This window comes from Drosophila elegans, unplaced genomic scaffold (assembly GCF_018152505.1).
Source record: "Drosophila elegans isolate 14027-0461.03 unplaced genomic scaffold, ASM1815250v1 contig_133, whole genome shotgun sequence".
Classification (NCBI taxonomy): domain Eukaryota; kingdom Metazoa; phylum Arthropoda; class Insecta; order Diptera; family Drosophilidae; genus Drosophila; species Drosophila elegans.
In genome coordinates this window covers 10,083-36,063 of record NW_024545499.1, presented here as the reverse complement: position 1 = coordinate 36,063, position 25,981 = coordinate 10,083, and the positions used below count along the sequence as shown (strand labels likewise).

Here is a 25,981-nt window from a genome sequence, read left to right as displayed (position 1 = left end):
GAGATCATTAGCTGAGATCTTATGCTGAACGCGGTATATAACTGGTATTTCTTGAATTTGTGTAAAGCGGTATTTATTTTTTGACAGTATGGTATTTTTTATCGCTACCCGCGCGGTCACACTGTAGAGATTTTGAGTAAATACTCTATCGTCGCGAAAAACGGATCAACGAAACGGAACGCAAAGCGGACACGGACTGTTTTTTCCGGGGAAAAACGCCGCCTTTCTTTGATTTGTTTGGTGCTGTCGCGGAAAATGTCACCGCCAATCGCCAGCGCTTAGCTGTGAGTGAATAAATAAATAGTTTTTATAAATAATAGAGCACGAAAACACAAGACAAGTTCGCGGAGTTTTAGGAAAAAAGGAGTTGAGAGAAAAGAACATCCTCTGCTCGGGAAACGTTTGTGTATGTTTGTGTGTACTATTATTAACAAATTATAGGCAGTTGCTGAAGCAAAAACTCTATTTCGCGTCGAGAGAGAGCCCAGAAAAATTGGTGTCTACTCCTTGAAAAGGAGTTTTTCGCCTCTTCCTCTCTCTCCCCTGCCCGCTCTCTCTCTTTTGCCTACACGCTCTCTAACTGTGTTTGTTTCCGTGTGAGTGGTGTGTGCGTGCTGCAATTAAAAACACAAAAAGTCAAGCATTTTAATTAAAAATCTAAATCACAATTATTTTTTAAACCGCCAGAGAGGTGGAAATTGCAATTCGCTCTCTTTCTCTCTCTGTTGGAAGCTGAAGAAGAAGAAGCAAAGCAGACGCCGCACACTAATACCAACGCATTTTCGCTGTGGTAACGGAATCAACCAAAATGTTGTGGTAAGTTTTTGTTTTTTTCGACTGTTTTTCTGCAATAATTTATTTTTAATCCAGGAAATGCATTTCATAGTTGATTTTCGATTCTATTTGTTACAGTATTATTTTTATTTGGTTTGCTCTTTCTTCATAAAACCCCCTTTTTTTGTTTGCCAATTTCCTCCTGCTCCCTTTTTCTGCCGCTGCTTCTTCTTCATATACAAACACGCCCTTTTTTGCGCACCTCTCCTTTTGCCTTTGCGTGTGTGTGTGTGCGAAGGCAGTTTTTTGATAGTTTTGCCAACTATTAAGTTCGTTAAAATTTGCGCAAATTAAGTGATCCCTTTAAAAACAGCTGTCACTATTCCGGTTGCTTCTTCTTTTTTCCTGCACCTAAAACCTGTTTTCATTTGATGCATGGGCGGATAGGGAGTAAAGTTTTTTGGGGTATTTTTTTTTTTTGATTTTGTGAGGAACTATTTAAACCATGGAACTAATTACGTTTTTGTTTTTTAATATAAATTGTATGACAAAAACTTTAAAGATCAAAATGACCCCCTCTGGAACCGCCCCTGATTTTATGCCTTGTGTTTGTGGGGGGGCTGAAAGAAGAAGAATCACTATCAAGAGGGGCAGCTGTTCTTTTTCGACTTTGCTTTAATTACTTCTTTAGCTCCTCTCTCGCCCTCTCCTGTATTTGTTGTTGTTATTCTTCTTGTTTTGGCTGCAACTGCGCTGCTTCTTCTTGCGCTTCTTTCGCCGCAAAACAAACAAAAACCTGCCAAATAGGCGAAGAGGAAGAGAAAGGCGAGGTGGAGAGAGAGCGCCCAGAAAGAGAGAGAGAGATGCGCAGATTGTGCGGGTGGGGCAGCCTCGATTTTCCTCCTCTGCTTCTTCTTAGTGTTTGTTTGAACTTTAATTTATGCCACAACTCTCCAGTCGCTGCTTCCTCTTAGCCCTCTCCTGCTGCAAACATTTAAATGTCAATGCACCAGCAGCCAACAACAAACCAAGACTGCAAAACTCCTTTAGCCCTGAAATGGCAGACAACTTTGCCATGACTCATTTTTTGGCTTTAACGCTTGCTTGCCAAATGAAGCGGGCCAAAGACCCGACCCGCAAAACACAAACAAATACAACAGTCATAGGGCCCGAAACAAAAACCCGTTCGCAAATAGGCACAAAATCAGCGTTACGGGTTAACTTGAAAACCCAAAAAGTGAACGAATCAAATTCAAATAAAACCCCAATTTTTTAGTTGCACAATTTCAAGGCGTCTTTTGTATCTTTTTGACGTCTATTAAACTCAGCTGATTTAAAGTCATAGCAAATATAAGCAGAGTTCTTTGTCTTAAGTTTAATTAAACAATAAGCAATATTATGCAATTTAAAAATATAACAATTTGTAATAGAAAATCAATTGTTAAAGCTGTAATGGCTAATAAATTCTTAGTACTTTTAGCATTTAAACATAGAACAGAGAAATATGTCTAAAATAAATAATTATTTTAGAGCTCACATATGTACATATTTCTCCCGTTTTTGTTTATAACAATGTACATACATATGAGATTTCCGTAACTAAAAATTCAACAAAATAATACGATTTACGGAAGTTTCATTGCGGCCTGAAATTTGCATGCCGTTCTCTACCTACTTCACCCATGTTTTTGGCCTACTCTTCATTCTCCTATTCTCTCCTCCTTTCGGTCTTCCCCTTGGGCCAAACCGTTTCCAAAACACATGGCCGCGTGCAACGCGGATTTCGTAATTGTTGCATTAGAACGGGAAAGGTGTAACGAAGGGGAAGAGAGAAAGAAAGAGGGTGTGACGACACAGTTATTTGAGCACCGTTAGCCCAGTTTTCCAGCTGCTCCTAGATAAGATAAAAAACTTAAGTATACCCCGAAAAAACGGAAAACAAAATCAAAACACACATGTCCTCGGTTTACGATTCGCTTTGGTTAATAACAAACAGACAATTTGCTCCCCTTTGCAGTTGTTTTTTATTTGCTTGGCCCATTTCCATTTTATCAGCTTTTAAACGTATAACAGTCGAACTTTCCTAGGTTGGAAATTTGTATATCTTCTGACTTCTCGAATAGCTGTCCAAAATTTGAAGTAACTAAAAGTAAATCAAATATTTAATTTCGACAATTTAATTTGAATCTTTGTGTATTTGCCGAAATATTTATATACAAATTTCACAGGCAAAAATATAAACATATGTATTGTATTTGAAAAATGTAGTTCTAAAATTACTGTGCGCTCACTTAATAGTAAACTCTGAAGTAATTCTAAATTTTTTAATATTAATGCAGATTACAAAAAATAATAAAAAACATCTTTGATGACAGAGTTCTTGAAGTTGTACTGTATCTAAGGTGAAATAGAGAGATATCACTTCTTTCCTTGTATACATTGAGTTTCTGTTGTTTTTGTTTTTGCATTTTTACGATGACTAAAAGTTCGGTAGGCAAAGGCTTACAAAAAAGTTCCAGGTATTTTGGGCGGATGCATCGAAATGAAACTACAGCGAAAAATACCTCAAAATCTGAATCATCAACTGGCCGCGTCAAGTTTTTGTTTTTGTGACTAACTCGGTGTCATATCAGGCAGCTTTAGCCTTCGAAAAAAAACAAAGAGCGCGGGGAGAAGAGGTTCGTTATCGATGCATTGACCCCTGAACTCTGACAGAGATGTGTCTACAGCGAGCCACCCACATGGATGCCACAACAAATCCAATTAACATTTCCGCATTGTTGTTGGCAAGGCTTGTCCACTTCCACTTCCACATCCATTTCCTCCCACTCTCCACTCATGCCATCCAATCCAATCCATTTTAATTCAGTTTGCATCGGAATCTGAATCTGTATTTGAGTTATGGAGATGCGGGACCAACATGAAGAGCTAGGAATCTTGAGACATGTTTTTTTCTCTCCCCGGGTTTTTATTCTGCGTTACCGCTAGCTTCCTTCCACTTGGCCAAGGAAATGGCTCGTGACACAGTTCTTTTGTCTAATGACTCTATAACTAAAACTCCGAGGAAGACTAACAACCCAGCAATTGCATGGCCATTTTTCAATAAATCAATGCCACACAGAGAGAAATAGCGATCGAACTTGGGTAAAATGTGTCTTTTGTTTTTGGTACCGTTAATAAAGAACGATTTTCAGTCTATCAAATGTTAATTTTTTTAACAATTTCAAGATATAAAAAGTTTTTTTTTAATATTTTTTACTTTACCAGAATTAAAAAGTTTCAGATCGATACACATTTAATTGGAACAAAGGTACTTTTAATTAGGAACAACTAAAATGTTTAATAATTGTTTCCAAATTTTTTTCCCAATGCATTAAATATATTTTTTATACGCCACCTGCATAATTCATAATCCACAAATGTGGAGACCGGCAATCGGAATCGGATGTGTGGAACGTGTTTGGATTTTCTCATTAGAAAATACCCCTTGGATTACTCTTTGCCACGCAGACTAATTAATATCTTTCACTTGACCGCTTGTTGATTCGACCATTTGCTTTTGTTTATATCATTTGGATTTGTGTCTGTTTTGCCTCTTCATTGTTCTGCGCAAATTCAGGAAATGATTTGATCTGATTCGATTGAATATCGGCGAAATTATTTTGTTTGTGACTCACAAATGCCAAGCTAGACAGATAAAATAATTGTATCTTGGAAGGCAAGGTGGGGATACGCGGGAGGAAGATTAAACGTCGTGCCAAGCGGCAATTAAGTAATAGTTAATGGAGGGAATTAGCACGCCAGACAACAAGGGATAGCTGACAGTGCTGAAAACTGGAAAGTGCCGCAGATATTCTTAAGTCTCTACTTTTCAGATTGCTCTACCCTGTACAAAAAAATTAAAACCAACCAAGTGACGCTGGTCCAGATAACATAACATTTTTTAATTAAGCAGTATCACTTACCTAAATATTTGACCTAATTAATATACATATTAGTTTTAGAAGATAGCTTAACCATATATTGACTCTTTAAGCAAAGAGTTTAAAAAGTGTGCAATATGTTTAGTCTTAATAAATAAGCAAATGTGAAATATACATTCCATATAGTCTTAAACTTGAGAATTCTGAGAAGCCAATCATTAATTTATACAATTGTTGTTTAATATGGGAAATAGGAATTTTACTAGCATTTCTATTCTTAATAAAGGTTTTGTAATACAATCACATATTTTTTTCTCTGTAATTTAAGAGGTACCGATTTCTCCATCATCTTAGTGGAAGATTTATTCTTTTAAAGCTTGTTGCAATCGGAACGAGGAAAATCGTCAGCCGTCAACTCAGATTAAACTTGAACATTCTCATACAAATGTGCCCTGTTTGCGTATACATAACATACAAATTGTGTATATGCGATGAATCTGAGAGCTATATAAGACATATAATGCAGATATAACCGGGGCGCAAACTGCACAGATAAGCGGAAAAGTCAGAAAACGAAATTCGCTTAAGTGGGCAGCTTTCATTGTCTTTTGGATTCTTCAGCTGCAGAAGAGTATACAAAAAATGACAGAAAAATGTAAGCCATGAAATGTGAGTGGCCAAAAGAGTTCCTGGCTGTAAATATGCTCGTACATTTGATTAGACCTCCCAGCTGGGACTTCACTGTAGTTGGCCATGGGCATCGCACTTCGTACTTAACCACGTTCTCCCCAAGTTGTTTGGCCTGGTAATTGCTCTGGCGTTTAACCATTTTTTACGGCCTAGATATTTTGCCACAACAAACAGAAAACGGCAAGCAGAAAAAAGATGAAAAGCTAAGAAATACGTGGACCCAGCCCACAGTTTCATGGGTTTCCCATCTCCAGCTCGTCTTCTGGGTCGACTACTTCACGCTCTAACGCTTGGCTTGCTGTATATGTACGTTTATGTATATCCCAACCCTCTTTTTGCAGATGCAGTGCATCAGATTGGGGCAGATTAATTAAAACAAAATTACGATGTCTGCGGCTAATTTACAATTGTTTAAAGTTAGACGATTGTGGCATGGTGGAAGCTTTCTCGGTAGTATCCATATTTGGCCAAAAGGCAATTCATTCAACCCATAAACAAAAAGTATATTTGCGGACTCGCTTCTCGGAAAGATTATTAAAAGAACAGCAAAGTACGAACATTTGTTGCTTTCCGTTTCAAGGTAAGTTACGATGTGAAAATTGATCATGAAAATGTGCAGAGCAAAGAAATCTTTAAAAAAACATGGGAATATCAACATTTCTTAGAAGCCAAAAATTAATTGAATTCTGTTGTGAGGGATTTGGTGTGGAAAGGCCTCAAAACATTGCAGATAAAAGCATTATCTTCAAATACGAAGGCTTCCCTCTTGACTCGAAAACGGGAAGTGCTCCACTGATAAAATCAAAACAAATACAATTGGGTTTTATTATGCTGCGACCACATCTGAAATATTTCTATTTGCTTCAGAAAATACTGAAACAAAAATATTTAAATTTGTTCATACATTTGGCACCGATAAAATTAGGGAATATTCCCCTGATGATTCACAAGAGTTTTGATATTATTTGCAAAAATTTATTTTAAGGAAGTTTAAGTCATGCTAAAAGTTTTTAAAGGTTTACAAAATTTAATTAAGAATAATATTATCACAGACTGACATATTTATTGTCGCTTTTCCAAATATTATGTAAAATATATTTTTCTTCTTCTTGTTTTTAAAAAAATTGTATTAAATAAACAAAAAAACTTTGAATAAATTACGAATTACAATTTTAAAAAGTGTAGCTTTCTTTAGTTCTTAATTTGAGATTTACAAATGTGAGTTGGGTAAAAGTATTTAACAGTGCTCAAGTTTTATAAAATTTGAATTAGCGAAGATTGACTGTATAATCAAGTCGAATTGCTTGGGAACATAATTATTGTGAGACCGATATCCCCATTGCTAGGTTTTTCAGCGATGGGCGGTCATGGAAACCGAATTCAAATCGCGTCGATGTTGCAGGCGAAGCTGATTGCAAAGTCAATCCATCCCGCTTTTTTCCCCAGACCGACTTCTCCCCTTGATCCCCTTCTTATAGCCCCCGCACTTTGCTCAATGGAATTGCAAGCACTTGAAGTGCTTCCGGTCCCTCGGTTTTGAAGTCTGAAGTTTCCAACATGGGCAAAAACAACGAAAACAGAAAATATAAAATGCCAGCAACAATAACACCATCAGCGGGAAGTGAAAAGTGGGTGGGGGAGAGGTGTGGGCCCCAAGTGGAGGACCTGAGATTTGTTTTTTGTTTTCAACTAAAAGCTTCCACTAAACTTCAATTTGAGTTTTTTTTTTTCTTTTTGCCATGGATGCAGTTTTTAGGATGGTTTTTCTAGTAGTTCTTTTTTGTTTCCCAGATCTTGATCGGTTTGGGGACTGGTCCACAGGTGGCGTTGCACACTTCCGTCTCGTTTTCCCTCGGTATATCCATCTCTTTTTTGCCCCTTTATACATTCCAATCTTCCTGGACAATTTGTAACTTGAACTCTTTTTGTTGGCTGCCTTCCCGTTCTGCTTCTATTGTTATTTCTCGCCCAATTGCAGTGACTTTTCTCCACCCCTTTTTCTCTTTTTTCTCACTTTTCCACCTCCTTTCTCCGCCTCATTTTTTAGATTTGGTATACCCTTTCAGAGGATATCATCTCAGAGTCATCGTAAGCGGAGAATCACCTATTGTTATTTTAAGGTTGTGACGGAATGAATTTACAATCAACTTAAATTTGATTGCAGGCTTTACTTAAACTAGGGAAATTTAACTGTATATCTAGTCCATCGAATTGACTTAACTTTTGTTAGTAATTTTTTTTTCTAAACGCCTCTAAGTATGCATTATGTTTTTTAAATAAGAGGTACTTTTAATATAAACTCAACTATAGCTTTCAGTATTTTAAGCGATTTTTATTGTAATGTTTTCACTGCAAGGGTATTTCAACTTCGGCTTGCCAAAGTCATCTTAATCGCTCGTTTCCCTTTAGATTATATTATGATTATGATATTTTTATGATGCTCCCCACTTGAACTTTGTGCACCGCCAGCGGATTGTGGAAAAGCGAGGGGGGAAATGGGAGATGGGGGTTGTGCTGCATTGTGACAGAAATTGTAGGCACCACACTCCATTGTGCCAGTGACAGTGTAATAATTTAATAGACTTCCCCTTTGTAGTGGGAAATGTTTGACTTGGTTCTCCGGTCTTTTTTTTTTTTTTATCAGCTGGAGACACAAATTCCCCAACACTACCTACCGACAACAGACAATTGAATCATTATTCAATAATTATCGCTGACAAGAAAAACAAAAAAAGATTTGCCGCGCTCCATTAACTTTACGCTTTGAAGCAAAACGCCGACCGAAAAAAAAATATGTTTTCCAAATATGCCCGTTCCACTCCTCAATTTTCCGCCACGAATCAGAGCGAAGATCGATCTTTGAAATGAGTTAAAAGACGATTGGCTGTCTAGGGTTAATTTTTTTTGGTTAGGGCAACGCTAGACAGCCACGCCCACAATCGAAAGTCACTGACCCACAAAGTGGTTGCCTAGAGAAAAAGATGCAACAGCTTTGGCAAAATTAATAACTTGTAGATACATTTTTAATTTGCAGCTACTGCCAGAGGCGAATCAAAGAAAAAAAAATGAAGAAAAGACGAAGATCATGATGATGACTTGCCGCTTGGCTAGCCATGTTTTTTGATATGCCTGGGAATTCAGGTCATCGAGAACACAATTTCCCATCTGAAACTATATGTCTCATTCTTCTCCGATCCAATCCATCCCCATCGATTAACGCCAGCTCCTTTTGCAAATCGATCAATTAGATCTTTCGGCACAAAAAGATCACAAGTACCGAAGAGCGACCCAAATAAGCAGTCAAATTGTGGAGTAATTCCATTTGGCCAACACGTGTGCACAGGTCCCAAAAGACCGGCCCAAGTCCCTTGTCGGGAGTCCCACAAATGAGTGAAAAGCAGACAAAGCCTGGCCCCAAAACCAGTTACCACCGAGCTCCTACCCTGGAAACTCCCCTTAGGGGCCAAAAGGCAAAAAGCAGCAGAGCAGACAACAGAAATTACCGCATAAAGCGAGTGGCAACAAGACAAATGAAAGGGGGAGTTTTGGGGGCAGGAAAAGTTAGCCAGACTTAATGAGGATTCGTTGCGACTTTTATGAGCTGCAAGTGAGAAATGAATGAAGAGCACTGAGCCAAAAACTGGCGACTTAAGCTTGTTTTATATAGTATGTACTATTATAAATTTTTTAAATAATAATAGACCAAATAAATCCATAAAATTTATTTATGGGTGTTATCTATTTTGATGTAACCGACCAGAAATCGAGAAATATAATGTGTAATAGCCTGATTTCATTGCCGCATTAGTGGACTTTTGTGGAAGGTATTTCCTGCCAGAGATCCAGCAGTAATGCATTTTGTACTGCGTGCAGACTATGCAGCGTGCGCTATTGTTTTCAGTCATTTGTATGCAAAATAGATTTTATATTCGAAAGAAATACAAATTGCTCCATCTTTGCATAAAAAAACCAGCTGTTGTAGAGGTATTTTTTCTAAAAATGTTCGGGGCGAATGATTTTTAATCGCATTTATTTTAAATGCGGCATTTAGCCCTTTGGGATTCCCTGTGCAAATAAATGGGTATTAGGCTAAATGCCTTTTAATGTGCCAATGGAATCCGGCTATAAAATGTAATTAAACTTTAATCGAATACTAGTTGCAAAAACATTAAAACGTATATTAAAGCAAAATAACTTAATAACTATTTTAACAATAAATCTATAAGGTTTTCTTTCTGTGTAGTAAGAGGAGTAAGGTGCAGACTGATGAAGCGGAGTTAAGGGAGATTGTAGGGGCTATAGGGATGGAGCTGGAAGAGTGTTGACTTAACCACCTCTCCTGTGAATAGGATACAAGAGTGGTTCGTTTGGGCTGACAAATTGTTAATATCACGCGAGGAGGGAAATGAGTCAACTCCTAACCCACTGACATCATCGGGAACGGTGGAAATTCCAGAAAAATTACACAAAAATGTGTCTCAAGGGGAGAGCTTAAAAGTGTTCCGGGAACTGCCCAGAAGTACAGCGAATATTGCTAGAAGTTACTTACGAGTGAGTAAATAGTATTGTGATATAAATATGTTTTGGCAAACAGTATAAACATAAGCACAAGTGAGTTTGTCCACCGATATATATGCGGTAGTCACCCTTTAACCGGGCTAAACATCGAAATTCAAAACGACAACATTGAAAAAGTCTCCCGAACCCCGAACTTTGCTCCCTCAGAGAACTTCCTCCCTTCGATGCAGAGAGCCAATCTAAGGTTTAAACTCCTGTTCAGGGGTTGCAATCCCAAACCACCCCTATACCCACACTCTCGTCTGAGTATCCTCCCCATTTAGCTGAGTGCCAAATATTTCACTTGTTTTTTAATTTTTGCTCTCTCTGTTTCTCTGTTTGTTTTATTTTGTTCAGGTTTTTATTTTGGATAATTGCCCAGGGGCGTCATTTTCGGGGGTGGGCACACTTCTTTGGCCAGAGGGAAGCGGCACATGTGCCCAGCCCCTCCTACTTTTCGACCCACACCTTAAGTTTGCCCCTCAAAGGCTTTGTTTTATTTTGGAATATGCGAAAATTAACTGGTAAAATGTTGGCCCATTAACAGGGGTAACTCATCCTCTACAAACATTTTCCAATTAAAAAAGTCACCCAACTCCCCACTTCTTCTTTCCGCAGCAATGTTGCATCAACATTTCCGGGTAAAAAAAAAAAAAAAAAAACTACAAGTGCGTGCTTTTGAATGAAGGTTTTTCCAGGCGGAACTCTATGACGCAAGCTGAGGGTTTTGGGGAAGGTTCGGGGAGTGGGGAAAACTAGGTCAAAATTCTTGGCCCAAGATGTTGCCGCGGGGCGTGGCTGCGAGGGGCGGCCCAGATCTTCTCTAGGGCGCTGACCTGATTTTTTCTCCGCCTCTAAAATGCAAATGCCTCGTCGTTTCATTTTACTTTTGTTTATTGCGGCTACCATTATGACTTGTGTCTTTTGTCATTGCCCAAAAAATAGAAAGAAAAAGTCCAGCAATTCGTTTCAGGTTGCTTTGGTTCTGATTCCGAGTTGATTGTTCTGCGCGGGTTATTAATTCATCAGCAAGGCTTTCACTGCTGGCCATACTTAACTGATGGGTTCTATTCTGGTGCGGTTTTCAAGGTTCCAAACTATCGATTAATCGATGGGGAGTTATTCTCAAGAAAAAACGTAGTTTATTACTTTTTCATTCCGAGTTCGTTGACCTATGTGCTTTTTCTCTCTCTCTCTCCTTTTTTTTTTTTTTTACTTTTTCAGCTGCTTTTAAGGCAATTGCCTCATTACGCAAATGCCTCATAAAATATTGTGTGCGATGTGGTCAAAACGATTTGGCCAATATCAATTCATACCCATTCGGTCAGAAAAAGGACCACAGAAAGGGCTGTTCGATTAGTTTTCAATAGAGCAAGTTAGGTGGAAAAAGTGAATTCAACAACTTTTCCAACTTCCCTCGTTGGCTAGAAAAAGAATATGGCAAACATGGCCAGTCAGAAAAAAAGAGGGGGAAGTTCTCATTGATTTTCCCACCAAAAGAGGTGGTATCTGTGGGATACACGTGTGCCTGCACTTGATTTACGAGCTAAAACTGTAATCGCATCTATATCTGTATCCTCTTCTTTTCCGGTCTTGCAGATCTCATACCCTCTGGAAAATCGAAACTCTGGAAGCGAATTTCCCTCCACAGCAGGAAACCGAAGAGAAACCACAGCTGAAGCAGCTAGGAAAACAACACAAACCAAATTGCAATGACGTAAGTTTACACGGCGGGCAGAACATTTGACAATGAATAGATACAACACTCGCCCATTTACTTACGTATCTGCCAGATACAAGTTTTCTTGTCAATCGCTTGTGAAGGACATTTCAATTAGGCAAACGACAATTTCTGACTTTCATTCAAATTGAGTTCAATTCACATATTCTCCGAGCTTCACATTTTCTGAAAGTCTGATTGTCACCTTAAAATTGCTTGTCTATGACATTTATGGGTCAACATTTAAGGTGGATATTTGCTGGCACTGAAAAAGCTCAACTTTTAGTTAAACAGTTGCGCTTTCCTTTCCTTCAGTTGAGGTGCAAATCTCTCTCTTTGCTTGACACCTCGAAATTGATGTGTAGGAAATTTATGGGTCGACCTTTTAAGAAACTCATTTGCCCGAATTTATGGCAAACCCCCAAAACCCAGTTCCCTGGGGATGTGGGGTTAATTTTGGGGAAGTAGAGCAGCTAGCTCCTCGTTTATTAATCCCCATAATTTGTTTTGGTCTAAAAGCGGGGTGCGGCTTCCCATTTGGGGAGTTTGCCTACTGGAAAGCTGTTAGAACACCATACCCTCACGATAAATGAATTGTGAATAAGCAAAAACGTTGCAAGTTTGCGTTTATTCAGTTTATGTTTTTTTTTTTTTTTTTTTTTTTTTGGGTGTGTCATCATTAAAATGTTGTCTCCAAGGAAATCCGGTCAGCCAAGCCAGCGTGTGCTTTAAACTTAATTTCTGGGCAACTTTTCGCCTGAATTTGTCCAGTTCGTTTTGGGTACCCAGTTGAAATTCCGCCGCCCAATGGGTAACATTTGTCCCACGGAGCCGCTCGAGGGGAGTCTGCCAAATTGGTGAGGGGCAGATGCATCTGGCGCCTGTTTATTAAATGCATCTATCAGTGAAGTGCTCCCTAATTGCCGCGCCATAATTGCTGAGTTGCTGGCTTATCGAGTGCATTAATCACATCGAATTTTGGGAAAAGAACGGTTTTTGAAAAATCTATTAAACCCCTTAAGTTTGCGGACAAACAAAAAAAGTTTCCTCCTGTTTACTTGGCTACAAACGAAACGAGTTTCGGTTTTACCGTGCATTATTTGTGTTTGAGTTTAAGTCACATGAATGTGAATATATGTACATAAGTAAATATGAGTGACTCCTCGAAATCCAACTTTAATCCTTTTGGTTTCGAGCTTGATTGAAGTCGGTTTCAGTAAGCTGAATGGATCCGCACCTATCGTCACCTGTGCCGGAGGATAAGGAGGTTAAGGAGTAGGTGCTAGAGTGTGACCCAAATCCATGCTTTTGTCGGGCTTTATAAGTGACTGTTATACTGAAAGAAAACTTGATTTGATTTTGTATGTTAAAAGTGGTTTAAAAGAACAGAACATGTTGCATTCATAGAACAACAATATAAGTAATCATCGAATAGTTTAGTGAATACTTTATGGAAAGTATAAAACCGAAAAAAATGGGATTATATAAAACTGTTTTAAGAACAAATCACTTATATAGAAAAGCATTAATAGAACAACATTATAAGTTATCATTGAATAATTTAGTGAATACTTTATGTAAAGTATTAAACTGATAAATAATGGGATTATATTAAACTGTTTTAAGAACAAATCACTTATGTAGAAAGCATACTAGCAAAGTAAAGATACAAAGTACACAAATTTGTATTTAAGTTTGGAACTAGTGTAAAAATTATATGTTGTGTTTTTCTCTCAGTGTATTACCGGCAGGAAGCGCTCCTCCCGTGACGAGTTTATCGCGCAGTGATATTCGATATTGATTGAAGCCCCCACGCTCCCCCCAGCACTTCTTGATGTTTGCCCGGGGCAAACCGTTTTGAGTCTCCTGACTGCCTGGCAACCTACTTTGTGACTCCGACTGCTCACATGTGTGGGCTCTGTTTGTTTTCATTTTTTTTTTTTTTTTGTTTTTCTGCTCGCTGTCTGCCTGCGGGTCTTTACGGACAGACATATGGATTATGGTACTCGCACTCGATTTGCCCCTAAGAAACCAGAGAAATATTTAGTTGCCAAATCATTTAAGCCGCGGCACACGCTTTGGACCAACAAAAAAAAAATACACTGAACTGAACCATTCTGACAGAGCCATTAAGGCTAGACGATAATCGGTCGGCTCAAATCGGAGATCGGTGAACCTCCAACAACCACTACACAACCACTTACAATGGGCCACAATAATGTTAATTGGAAATTACGTTTAGGAATTGTTGAGGGGCAAAAACCGAAACAGAAACCGAGTCGGTAACAGAGATTCAGTGCTCTCAGAGTTATGGAACTCCCAGTTGAGATTTACTATTTTATATATGAATTTTTCATAACATGCTACAAGCTGTACGCTACCTTTTCCCCGCTTTTCCCCCCGTTCCCGCCCTAATCCCCGCTTTTCGCCGCCAAAGAACAGTTGAAATGGAGGGGAAAAAAAAAACGCAGAGGAAAAAATACTTGTAATAGTCACTCGAGGGGGAAATATAAATTATTGAGCTCGTTTCTTAAGTAATTATCGCACTGACGGACGGAACCAACTCACTGAATCACAAACTGACCGAATGACTAACTGACGGATGGAGAGAAGGACAGAAGTACAGAAGGACGGACGGACTGACTGACGGACTGGTTAAGCGACGATCACGAGATTGCCAGCAGAAATGCCCCAAGCTCAACTTTGTATGTTTCGAGCGTTTATCGTATACCCTTTTAAACTGCATGGTATTTATTGTTTTGTTTAAAAGATATCTGTTATATATTTCATGTAACCTTCGGGAGAGGCTTGGTAGAATCATGTTTTTAAAGCTTTCGATAGCTGCTTTTGTTAGAAAAATAGGATTATAATAAGGCAATGTCATGCCATTAAATTTTGCATTTTAAAAATTAATAAATGGGCGATTTAAAAAATTGTATTTTAAGGTCAAAAAAGTAAATGTTATTTATATATTGAAGAATTTTAAATAATGCTGTCATAATAAAACCCCCTATGCAATTCTCTCTTTGTAAGAAAAGATAATGTTTTTAATAGTTTCTATGCAGACGACTTCCCCTCATCTTTTAATTGTCATGGCATTTGGGAATCTTCTGTAGAGGCTGTGAGTCAGGTTGTGCTCTATCTACCTGGCCATTATGCTGCGGGGTCATACCGGCTCAACCGCCGTAGCACAACTCATCGTTTCTCATTATTTTATTGACTTTGAAGTGTAATTATTTGCCTTTTAGACGAATTCAAAGCGCAGCAGCCGCTAAAATAAGAGAAAAAATAGAGATTGTGAGTCGATTCTCATTTTCTCATTTTCTCGCTCACGTCTTTGCTGCTCATTCGCTTTTATATATATTTTTTTTTTGTTTTCCCCCTCGGCTTTGTTTGGCTTGGCCTCGACTAAGAGATCGTTTCGGTCTGGGACCCAGTCTCGATCTCGGTCTGGATCTTGGCTTTAGTCTCCAGCGGGTCTTGAGTGCGTTCGGACGTGTCCAAAGATCGGCGACCGGTGTTGTGTTGTTCAGTGGGCAGAGGAGCCGAAAAGAGCCTAGGCAAACATAAACTCGATATTTCCGATCGGTTGTTCGGTTTGGTGGCTTCGTGTGTTTACGTGTGGGATCGATCGTGGGATCTGCTTAGTGTCTGTGACGCCTCTGCAAATATTGGCCAACGGTTAATGGCCATGAAGAAGCTCTATGCCAAGACCTCGTTCACCAGCAAGAAGCCGTCGAGTGCCGCCAATTCCACGCCGATTTTGGCCTATCAGCAGCAGCCGGGCAATGGGGGGATGTGCGAGTTTCAGGTGGCTCCCGTTCCCCATTCCGGGGAGCTGATCCGGCGCAGCCAGAGTATGCATCACAAGATGTCGCCTCCCGTCGACGGCTTGGGCTCCAAATCGGAATACTATAGCATTGAGGAGCTGCAGGAGTTGGATTTGCTGGACTATCGCCATCCCATGTACCATCATTATCAGCAGCAGGAGCTGAGGCAGCGCTACCACGAGCACGAGCAGTTGGTCTTGCAGTTGCCCAAAGCTAGTCCCAAGGCAGGGCCCATCTATGAGGCACCTCAGAGATCTCAGCCGCAGCAGCAACAGCAGCAACAGCAGCAGCAGCAGCAGGATCAGATGTTGTATGTACCGACAGCAACTGAAAGAGATACATCAAGTGCAGCCTCATCGATAGCCAGTTCATCTACCCTAACTCTCTCCCCATCCCCATCCTCTCCATCTTCTCTGATCTTTTCCACTTTGCGCAAATGCGTTTCGCCCTCGAATCCGAGTCCCTCGGTGAATCGGAATCTGAACCAACCCTCGAAAACTCAACCCTCCAAACTGGGCTGCTCCATGTCGTTTTCAATTAGAACAACAACAACGGCAACAGCAACAGCAGCAACACCGCCGACACAACAGCAACATCAGCAACAGCAGGCACAGCAGCAACACAAGCAACATCTCTATAGCAACATACATCATTATCTGCTCCAGCAACAACAACAGCAGCAACAACAACAACAACAGCAACAGCAAAAATATCACACATTACAACGTCGCCATAATTCGGTCAAAGATAAATTCATTGGGGGCTTTACAACGATTTTTGCGTATGTGTAACCCACTTCCCTACGCGTCTGTCCTTGGGTTCTGTAATAACCCCCTATTTTCCCACTTTTCTCCTTTAATTCTCCACTCTCAGCACACAGCGTTCGACCCTGGATTTATTTGCGTTTTTGCAACTTATTCTTCGTTTTCTTTTTAGCCGCTTAGCGAGATTGGTCAGAAATCAAAGAACTCTTAACCCCACATCATCCAGCTCAACTCCCCCCGCACTTGCCGTTTAATCATAATTATAATTTAACGCCAATTAAGCTGGAAAACGATTTCGTGTGCACACGAATCTGCATCTGCATTTGCACTCAACTGCAGCTCCAAAACCTGAGCTTAACGCACGAATAAATCCCTCGGCCATGGAAAATTTCACCTGCCACATATTGTAAACACTCCCAGAGCGATTTTCAGTGGCTCAATTATAGGCATACCCTTAGCATCCCATTTTGTTGCCCATTTGCTGCACACTTTTCGAATTTCATCTGGGTTTTCCAGGCAGCTGCACAGCAGAAAATCTATTTTCAATAAAGTTTCAAACTTAATAAATAGCGATTTTTTTTTATTAGAAACATCATTTGTCTAAAACTTTAAAACTTGTATTTTTGTTTTAAAAACTTGAACACAATTGAACACAATATTAGTGAAAAGTTATCCACATCCTATTAAAATGATTTTTAGATTTCGCATATTATAACTATGATTATAATTTTTTATCTGCTTACTTACTTTTATTTTCAGTTTCTTATGAAACGTTAAAGATTTTATGATTCACGATTCTTGGTTTTAATCTTTGATACAGAATTAAGATAATAGTACAAATCCACGTATTAATCACGCTTTAAAGCACACTTTACGTGCGAAAGTGATCAAAAATTTTCGTTTTGTAAGGGCAGAAGTATTTTGTCAATGAAAATGAATGATTCACAAAACCTATTTATAATCACAGTTAAAAAGACTTTTCACTCTAATTACCTTTTGACTTGAGTCCTAACAAAATAACACGTAAAAGTAAACGAAATACTTTTACCAACTTCTTTTTGCAAAACTTCATTTCCTTTAATTACCATTTAATACGTAGTATCCAATTTGTGAGATGGAAATCGTTTCAATGGTAAAAACAGAAATTTAAAAATTGATTGAGCGCTATTGTTTTACGATTACTGTATTACAGTGTGCAAAAACTTCACTTTCGTTGCCACGAATTCGATGCAAATCAAAGCCGCAAAAGCAGGCAGGCTCATACGACTTGGCTCCGATCTGTCGGTTGTTATATAAGGCCCTGAAACGGCGCACAGCTGTGGCCAGCATTTGGATTCGGATTCGGATTGGGTTCCGTCCGCCCGTCCGAATGTCCGTCCCGCCGATCTGTGCACTCCATTTAAGTGCAAAACTACTCGCGGCTTTTGGCCGGGCCAAGTCTGATGCGAGAATTCTGCAGACTCGACTCGTTTGGCGGCTGCTCTCTGTCATTATCTCTCTGTCCCCCAGTAACACACACAACTCGCAGCAACTCGCAGCAACTCGGAGCAACTTAGAGCAACTTGGAGCGGTGCAGGCCAGGCCAGCAAAAAATACAGAAAAAAAAAACGGAGCCATAGGATAGAAACAAAGCCCCAAGTTGAGAAAAGGCAAGGCAAGGCAGCTCGTCATCGCCTTTGCATTTTTCCAATGAAGGCGTTCATTTGTAGCTTGCCATGTTTACTCGGTGGCTAGCTTTAATTGTCAACAGCCTGCGGGTAAAGAATGTTAAAGGTTGAGAGCTTGCGTTCATATTAGAACTTTCATTAGAATCATTTAATCGGTCCGTGCGACTCGAGACGATCAACTGCTGCATGCTGCTTGCTGCATGACAGGTGTGTGAGCACACAAAGAAATGCATTGCACTTCCTGTCCTGAAACTTGGGGGAGGGGGGGATTAGAAGGGGTTGGCTGGCATAGATCAAAGCCCTTACTCACTGGAGTCGTGTGAGAACTCTGGAAAATCACACTGAAGTAAAGTGCAGTGGAGTGGGTTTATAGGGGAAAATATTATAGAGCAGATTTAATGATCTGAAAACGATTACTCATTGCGACATTCATTCTGGGAAGTCTTAATCGAGTTTAAGAAGTCGTATTTAAGTTGGCAAATCAATTTCTTTGAACTTGTTAATTCTTTCGGATAAGCCTTATTAAGCTAAACCTTAACTTTAAATACAGAAGTTACTTTTGAATCACTACTACTATTTAAAATTAGAACAAGCTTTTTAAAGAACTTCTAATTCCATTAAAACAATGTATACAAATTTGTATCTTTATATTAAGCTCTTTTTAGTGTTGATAATAAAAAAGTCCAATTTGAAGACTTTATTGAGCCCAGCTTCCGCTTCAGCTTCCCACGATCTTTCTAGTTTTTTTTTAATAAAACAAATGATAAATCAGGTTTAGAAATTGTTTATTATTAAACATTCTCGAGATATTCTCACTTATTAAGACGTTGCTGTAAGAAAACTATTTCTGCCGAACAAAACTGAAATTCTAAGAACTCCTATGTTTTCCACACTTTTCTTTAGTTTTTCCTTGAGGCGAAAGGTATTCTATAGTTCTGATATGTGATCAGTTTTCCCCTTAAAAGTCTTTATATGTCTCCATCATCTTTCTCATCCAAGCTACTACATCCCACATTTAAATCAAGCAACTAATCCAACTAATTACTCCACCATTTTTTCTTTCAGTGAGCAGAGTATAATTGGGGCCAGAGCCTCTGTGATGGTGTACGATGACAACCAGAAGAAGTGGGTGCCTTCGGGCAGTTCGTCGGGATTGAGCAAGGTGCAGATCTACCACCACCAGCAGAACAACACCTTCCGAGTGGTGGGGCGAAAGCTGCAGGATCACGAGGTGGTGATCAATTGCTCCATTCTGAAGGGACTGAAGTACCACCAGGCCACGGCCACATTTCATCAGTGGCGCGATTCGAAATTCGTCTACGGGTTGAACTTCTCGAGCCAAAATGATGCGGAAAACTTTGCAAGGGCCATGATGCATGCCCTGGAAGTGAGTAACCGATCTCGCCCCCATATGAGAGTAACTGATCTCGTTTTTTAATGAAATGAAATGTATTTTCATGCAGGTGCTCAGCGGACGCGTGGCGAACAATCCAGGTGGTCCGCCCACAAATGGAAATGGCTACGAGGAGGATATGGGCTATCGCACGATGACCAGCGAAGATGCGGCCATTCTGCGGCAGAACAACAGCATAGGTGGCCACGTCACGCCCTCGGCTCAGACGCCCACCTCGCAGACCAACCAGAACAGCATCCCCCAGAGCCCACCGACGCCCCAGGGTCATCACCGCACCAGCAGGTAGGCTGCACTCTCATTAATTGTGTTGGATATGCCATGCTCATTATAAAGCGAAAACCCATTAACTTCTTGTCAAAGCTGGGAACCATTAAAGGAATAATGATCAAATCTTATTTACATTTAAAGTTCATCCCTAACCATCTTCTTCAAACTTTAAATTTCATTTTTGTAACCAATTTTATGTCTTGTTATGAAAATGGTACAAAGTTAAAGAAACTATAAGATTGTACACACAGAAAACAAAACGATGGCCCTGCCATATGTATATGTACTCCCTTATATATATGAGAGATTAATCGTTTAGGTCACGTTTGGGTCAATATTGAGTTTATTGGAGTTTATTGCTTTTCGTTAGTAAAACACATATACCAAAGGAACTTCTTTAACATTTAAATGAGCAGAACAGGAAGAAAGTAAAGTTATCCCCAATCAACTATAAGCAATTGTTAAATAGTAATTGAATAAAGTAATAAAAAAGCAGTAGACATCAGTTAATTATAAAAATATTAAAAATATATTTACATTTACTCACTTAAGTGGGAAACTGTTGTTCTGTCCACTCACGCATGAGCCACACCATCCAACACTTATCTTCGTATCCGTGTCTCATCTCTCACCACTCATTGATCAATCCCCATTCCTCGCCGAACCTTTGCTCACCCAAAAAGGAATTCCCTCAGCGCCCCACCGGCACCGCAGCCCCAACAGCAGCAGCAGCAACAGCAGCAGCAGCAGGCGCAGCAGATGGGTCAGCCGGGATCCCATTACGGACCCACTGGCAACGGACCCACTTCCAATGGCCTGCCTCCGCAGGTTAACCCACAGATTCCGCCGGCACCGCAGCAGCAGCAGCCACAGCAGCAACAGTTTCAGCAGCAGCAGCAGCAGCAACAGCAATATCAACAGATGGTACAGGCTCAGGCGGGCTATGCGCCCAATCAGGTGAGTGCCACACGCTATAACCTCGCCCCATCCCATAGTCCTCATGCGGTATTTCTGTTTCATTTCATTGACAAATTGGCTTCATCCCGAATCTGAATCTGAATCTGAATCTCCTGAAAAACCCTGAAATCCCCGCACCAGCAGTATCAGCAACCCCACTACGTGCTCTCCAATTCTAATCCCAATCTCACTGTGCACCAATACCCGACACAGCAGCAGCAGCCGCAGCAGCAGCAACAGCAGCAGCAGGCGCCCCAGCCGCCGCTCCAGAACGGTGGAATGTACATGGTGGGTCACGGCCATCTACCGAGCTCCGCGAGCGCCAACAGTGTCGTGTACGCCAGCCAGCAGCAGATGCTCCCGCAGCCGCATCCGCAGGCCCCTCAGGCGCCGGCGATGCCGGCTCCGGGCTACGGAGGTCCTCCAGTGCCGCCGCCACAGCAGCAGGCGGAGAATCCGTACGGCCAGGTGCCCATGCCGCCGCCCATGAATCCGTCGCAGCAACAGTCGCAGCCCGGTCAGGTGCCGCTCAATCGCATGAGCAGTCAGGGCGGTCCGGGTGGCCCGCCGGCTCCTGCTCCGCCCCCGCCACCGCCCAGTTTTGGGGGCGCTGTTGGCGGAGGTCCGCCGCCACCAGCCCCGCCACAGATGTTCAATGGCGCCCCGCCGCCACCAGCCATGGGCGGAGGCGGAGGTGGAGGTGGACCACCGCCGGCTCCACCGGCGCCGCCAGCCATGGGGGGCGGACCACCACCGGCTCCGGGCGGTCCGGGGGCACCACCGCCTCCTCCGCCGCCGCCGGGACTGGGAGGAGCGCCTAAGAAGGATGATCCCCAGGCAGATCTCATGGGCTCACTGGCCTCGCAGCTGCAACAGTTCAAGCTCAAAAAGAATAAGGTAAATTTATTTAAACAATAAAGATAGCACATTTTTCGGTAATAATTTCACGAATTTCTATTTGAATATAAAACAAATTAAAAAGGAAATTCTGAAATAAAAGTAATAGTTATCTCGAAGAATATAAAATAAATTAAATAATAGCGAAGTTATATTTTTTGTTAATTTTTATTTTCCGTTTGTTCTTATGGGAGCTATAGACTAATCAAACTAAAAACCAAATTCTGAAATAAAAGTTATATTTTCTTTTCATTTTCCTTTTCCGATTGTTCTAATGGGAGCTATATGATTTTAAGCAAGTTAAAAACCAAATTCTGACATAATATTAATAGTTATCTCGAAGAATATAAAAATAAATTGAAAGACTGCAAAGTTTTTTCATTAATTTCTTTATTCAGATAGCTTTAAAACTGCGTAGAAGCGAGAGTATATATATTATACATATATATATATTTATATTTACTGTGTTGCAAACTTTTGACTGAAATTATAATAAACACAACTACTATTTAAAATTGAGTCTTACCTTGGTTGTATCCCCATATTACAGACCACAGCCTCTGCCCCGGAGAATAGCGGCAGCAGCACCTCCAGCGGAGGCAGCGGCAACTATGGAACCATCGGACGCAGCTCCAACGGCATGGCCTCCATGATGGACGAGATGGCCAAAACGCTGGCCAGACGACGCGCTCAAGCCGAGAAAAAGGATGTAAGTACCCATCTCGTTCACTCCAGAATACTTAATCATAATTTGTTGGCGTTGGCTCATTCAGCCCGATCCTGAGCCCGAGGTGAAGAAGCGTCCCTGGGAGAAGTCCAACACGTTGCCCCACAAGCTGAGCGGAGGCGCCGGCAGCGGATCGGCTGGAAGTGGCCATGAAGGGGCGAATGGAAGCTCGGGTGGAGCTGGGAGCAACACAACGAACAGTGGCGGAGAGTCCCCGCGACCCATGCGCAAACGGTTCGGCAGTGCCAGCGAGGAGACCATTCTTAAGGTGGGTAATCCTGGCCAGAATCACACTAGAGGTCTATAATCTCCATCTCTAAAGCAGGTAAATGGCGATGGCCTGTCGCTGGCGTTATCTAACGGCGACTTGGACACACTGAAGGCTGAGATAGTACGCGAAATGCGATTAGAGATCCAGAAGGTCAAAAACGAGATCATAGAAGGTAAGTCGAGATTTGAAACAATTAGATACTTTAGAGATTCATGTAAAATTATTTAAAACCAATGACAGAGCTTTGAAACACAACTTAAAATACAATACAATAAGATTTTTCCATTTAAAAATACTTTTTCAAATTTAAGATATTTTTAACGATACAAGAAGACACGGCAGAATTTTTAACACATTTTAGAGCTTGTTATTTTTAATATACTTCAGTAAGAAGTTGACACCGCAATTAAATATACCATTTTCTGCTCTATTTGAAAATGTATTATTTCAAAAGTTGCGTACCGATTCTAATCAACTGAATAACTAAATTAACGTGTTATTTCTAATCGTATCTGATTAAGTTAAGAGGCAAATAAATAATTATAATTAATTAAATACCTAATTCTTGCTTATAACTTAATATCAAATGATATTAGGTTATTTTTTAACTTGTTTTAAAGCTAAAAAATCTATTTTTTTAATGTATATTAAAGCTCACATGGTGTCTGTCAAAGCTATTAAACTCATATTTACCTTTAAAGGCAACTCGAGGAAATAAATTATTGAAATTAAAATAAATAAAACATATACATTATTATGAACTAATAAGAGTTCTACAATTCTTACAGCTATCAAATCGGAGTTCAATCGCAGATAGATCAAAGCACTGTCACGATAAACGCCAACGGGCACCAGGCTCCAACGAACTCCCATCACTGCTGTCGTCCCGTAATTGGACGAAGATCAGGATCAGAATCAGGAGCCAGGAGGAGAGCAGGAGCCGGGCGTGTAGTTTAAGACATTCGCGAAGTATTCGATGATCGAAGCTCGCAACATTGCCAGAATGTTGACGATCGATCGACGAGGCAGTGGCTTGTGCATTGATACGCATATTTATGATGCACTTGCTCTAGGTTAACAAAAACAACATCTAGGCTAACACAAAACCACACACACACACACAAATGCCGAGGCGAAGAAGAAATTTAGTCAAAGTAATTATATTTTAAAGGATAGAACTGCTTACCTAACCGACTTCTAAGTTATGTAACTAACTCTGTTGTACATTATTTTGCATAAGTCTATAAGCCAATTTTAGTGTGAGAACAGGAGTATTGCTTGCAATGTTCGGTATATCGTAACCCCCCGCCCAATCTCTCTTTCCTTTGTTTTCCATACCCCCACCTCATCCATTTTTTTAGTTTGTTATGATCCCCGGGATTTTTCCACTGTTTCGTACCAAAATCAAAATCAACAACGTTTGTAATTAAACATAGAACTAATCTCTCTATACACAAACACAAAAAACAAAAACATGCATATATATACGGTTTAATATATATGGACTACTCATTAACCTAACCTAAAGGGAACTAGTATTACGACTCAAAACGAAACGAAAACAATTCCACAAACGTCATCCATCAATGCTCCCAAAAATGAAAAAAGAAGAAAAAGGAAAACTCTCCACGCATTTCCTCCAACAAAACCACAACACTTTCCTAAGCACACGATCTCATACGACTCAATTTAAGAACCAGCAAGTCTTCAGAGTAAATCAGAGAAACAAACAAAAACAGTTCAAAGCGGAATTGAGCGTGGTGTTCAGGACTCAGACTTAGCTCGAGCGACTTAGCGTTAGTATCACATGAATAACCCCTGCGATCCAGCGATCTATACGATCTATACAGCGAAATTAGAAAGCTAAATTAACAATCGACTGCTGCGTATTATACACATAAATAATACTTATAAATATTTAAAGGAAAGCCACTAAATATTGTACACTCCTCCCCAGACTCGGCGGACAAGCCGATCCTGAACATATGCGTACCAATTCAACTTCCATATACGACTAAGACTAAATAGCGAAATTATTGAATGATAGCAAGCCAAGCAAATCGGAAAATGGTGGATCAGATAGCGAGGAAAAGGAAGACCGGACAGGGGCAGAAGAAGGAGAGTTTAGTTCTTAAGCATAACGAAGTGAAATTGTTTATTAAGTGGACAAAAATTTATTTATACTGATGAGAGAGAGAGAGAGAGAGAGAGAGTGGTAGTTGTGTATAATTCGAATGCATATATACATTTTAATTTTTTGTAATTTAACAATAATTTATATTGACTGTGCGAGGTTGCGTCGATATATGATTATATAGAGTATATGAAATACCTAGTTATATGGCGGCCACACACACGGTCCGGTGTGTATGTAAATGTTATGATTTTTGTATTTTTATATATGATCTTTGCATTGCGAAAACAATGGAAACAATTTAATATTAAACACACGTAAACTATTTTAAACGAAGCAAGCGGAAATCGATGCGCGTTGCAGCGGGCGCAACTTTTTATGTATTAAATTAAATATATTATACACTTATATACAACCAGAATATTCAATATACATACAAGAGATGACGAAACGAAGAAGCAGCCGGCATTAACTCGAGATCAAAATATATATTAAAAATCAGCAACGGATTCACTTAGATCGTTAAGGGGCGTAAGTTATATAGCGGCGGCGATCGGGACGGAATAGAAGCGCAAAAACATTATATGCATATTCAACAAAAGAACGTAAAGTGAAATAAACAAGCAACGTTTGTATGTAAAAACCAATTCTGTGTTTTTAATTCTCTAACCGTAAAACCCAATCCGATTTGGGAAGCGAACTCTCGGGGAAAGAAGGTCTAAAATCATTTGTACAACTCGTAAATGATGATCATTTTTTGAAACGGAGCTTATTCTTTTGAAAGCATAAAAGGCAGATCAATATATTCCGCAAAGGCTTGGACATTTTTTTGAGCTGCGTTAAACAATTTTAAAATCGGTATCAGCGCTCTGTTACCAACACTATGTTAGTTCGCATAACAGCAAGCTGTTTGTATTAACAGCCTATACGATATAAAGGCTCGGCTTTCCTCCCAAGCAGTCTTGCATTTGCTTTAATTAACATATTTGTTTATAGAATGTTAAATTCTATTTTTTATTCAATTTCTTTCCTTTTCGTAAAATATTAATAATAGTAAATATTTATAATAATATTAAGAGAGCTAAACGTATGAACTTAATGTTTTTTAATTCTAATTTTTATAGTTAGTCCTTTAAACAAAACTAAAATTACCCAGTGGACACAAATACGATAGTTAGACGAAAATATTCGTATACGGACTTGGGAATAATACAAATCAACGAGCGTAGACTAAAGACTCGATAAATGTTCGTAAACGGACTTAGAAAAGAACATTTAGTGGACAAATACCGGGCCATATTCTGTCACCTTTATGTCCAGTTTTGACTCACTATTGAACCCGTTAGCGGTAGGCAACGCTTCATGGCTCAGGGTGTAAGTGTATTGAAA

General features: G+C 40.0%; 1 protein-coding gene across 11 annotated transcripts; it reads left to right on the top strand.

Moving 5' to 3' along the window:
• The first annotated feature begins 134 nt into the window (after positions 1 to 134).
• On the top strand, positions 135 to 25,239 carry LOC108141598 (protein enabled). 11 transcript variants are annotated; one of them, XM_041710475.1, is made up of 10 exons: positions 135 to 284; positions 688 to 816; positions 18,991 to 19,312; positions 19,389 to 19,621; positions 20,290 to 20,563; positions 20,705 to 21,460; positions 22,011 to 22,169; positions 22,234 to 22,455; positions 22,510 to 22,630; positions 23,247 to 25,239. In XM_041710475.1, exons 2-10 carry the CDS (start codon positions 809 to 811, stop codon positions 23,273 to 23,275), a joined length of 2,124 nt encoding a protein of 707 aa, XP_041566409.1. In that variant the 5' UTR covers positions 135 to 284; positions 688 to 808; the 3' UTR covers positions 23,276 to 25,239. The 11 variants fall into 11 exon arrangements, with proteins under 11 accessions (XP_041566409.1, XP_041566418.1, XP_041566427.1 ...); XM_041710493.1 differs by adding an exon at positions 11,544 to 11,661 and having other exon boundaries at positions 136 to 816; XM_041710484.1 differs by having other exon boundaries at positions 135 to 816.
• The last annotated feature ends 742 nt before the right edge of the window (positions 25,240 to 25,981 follow it).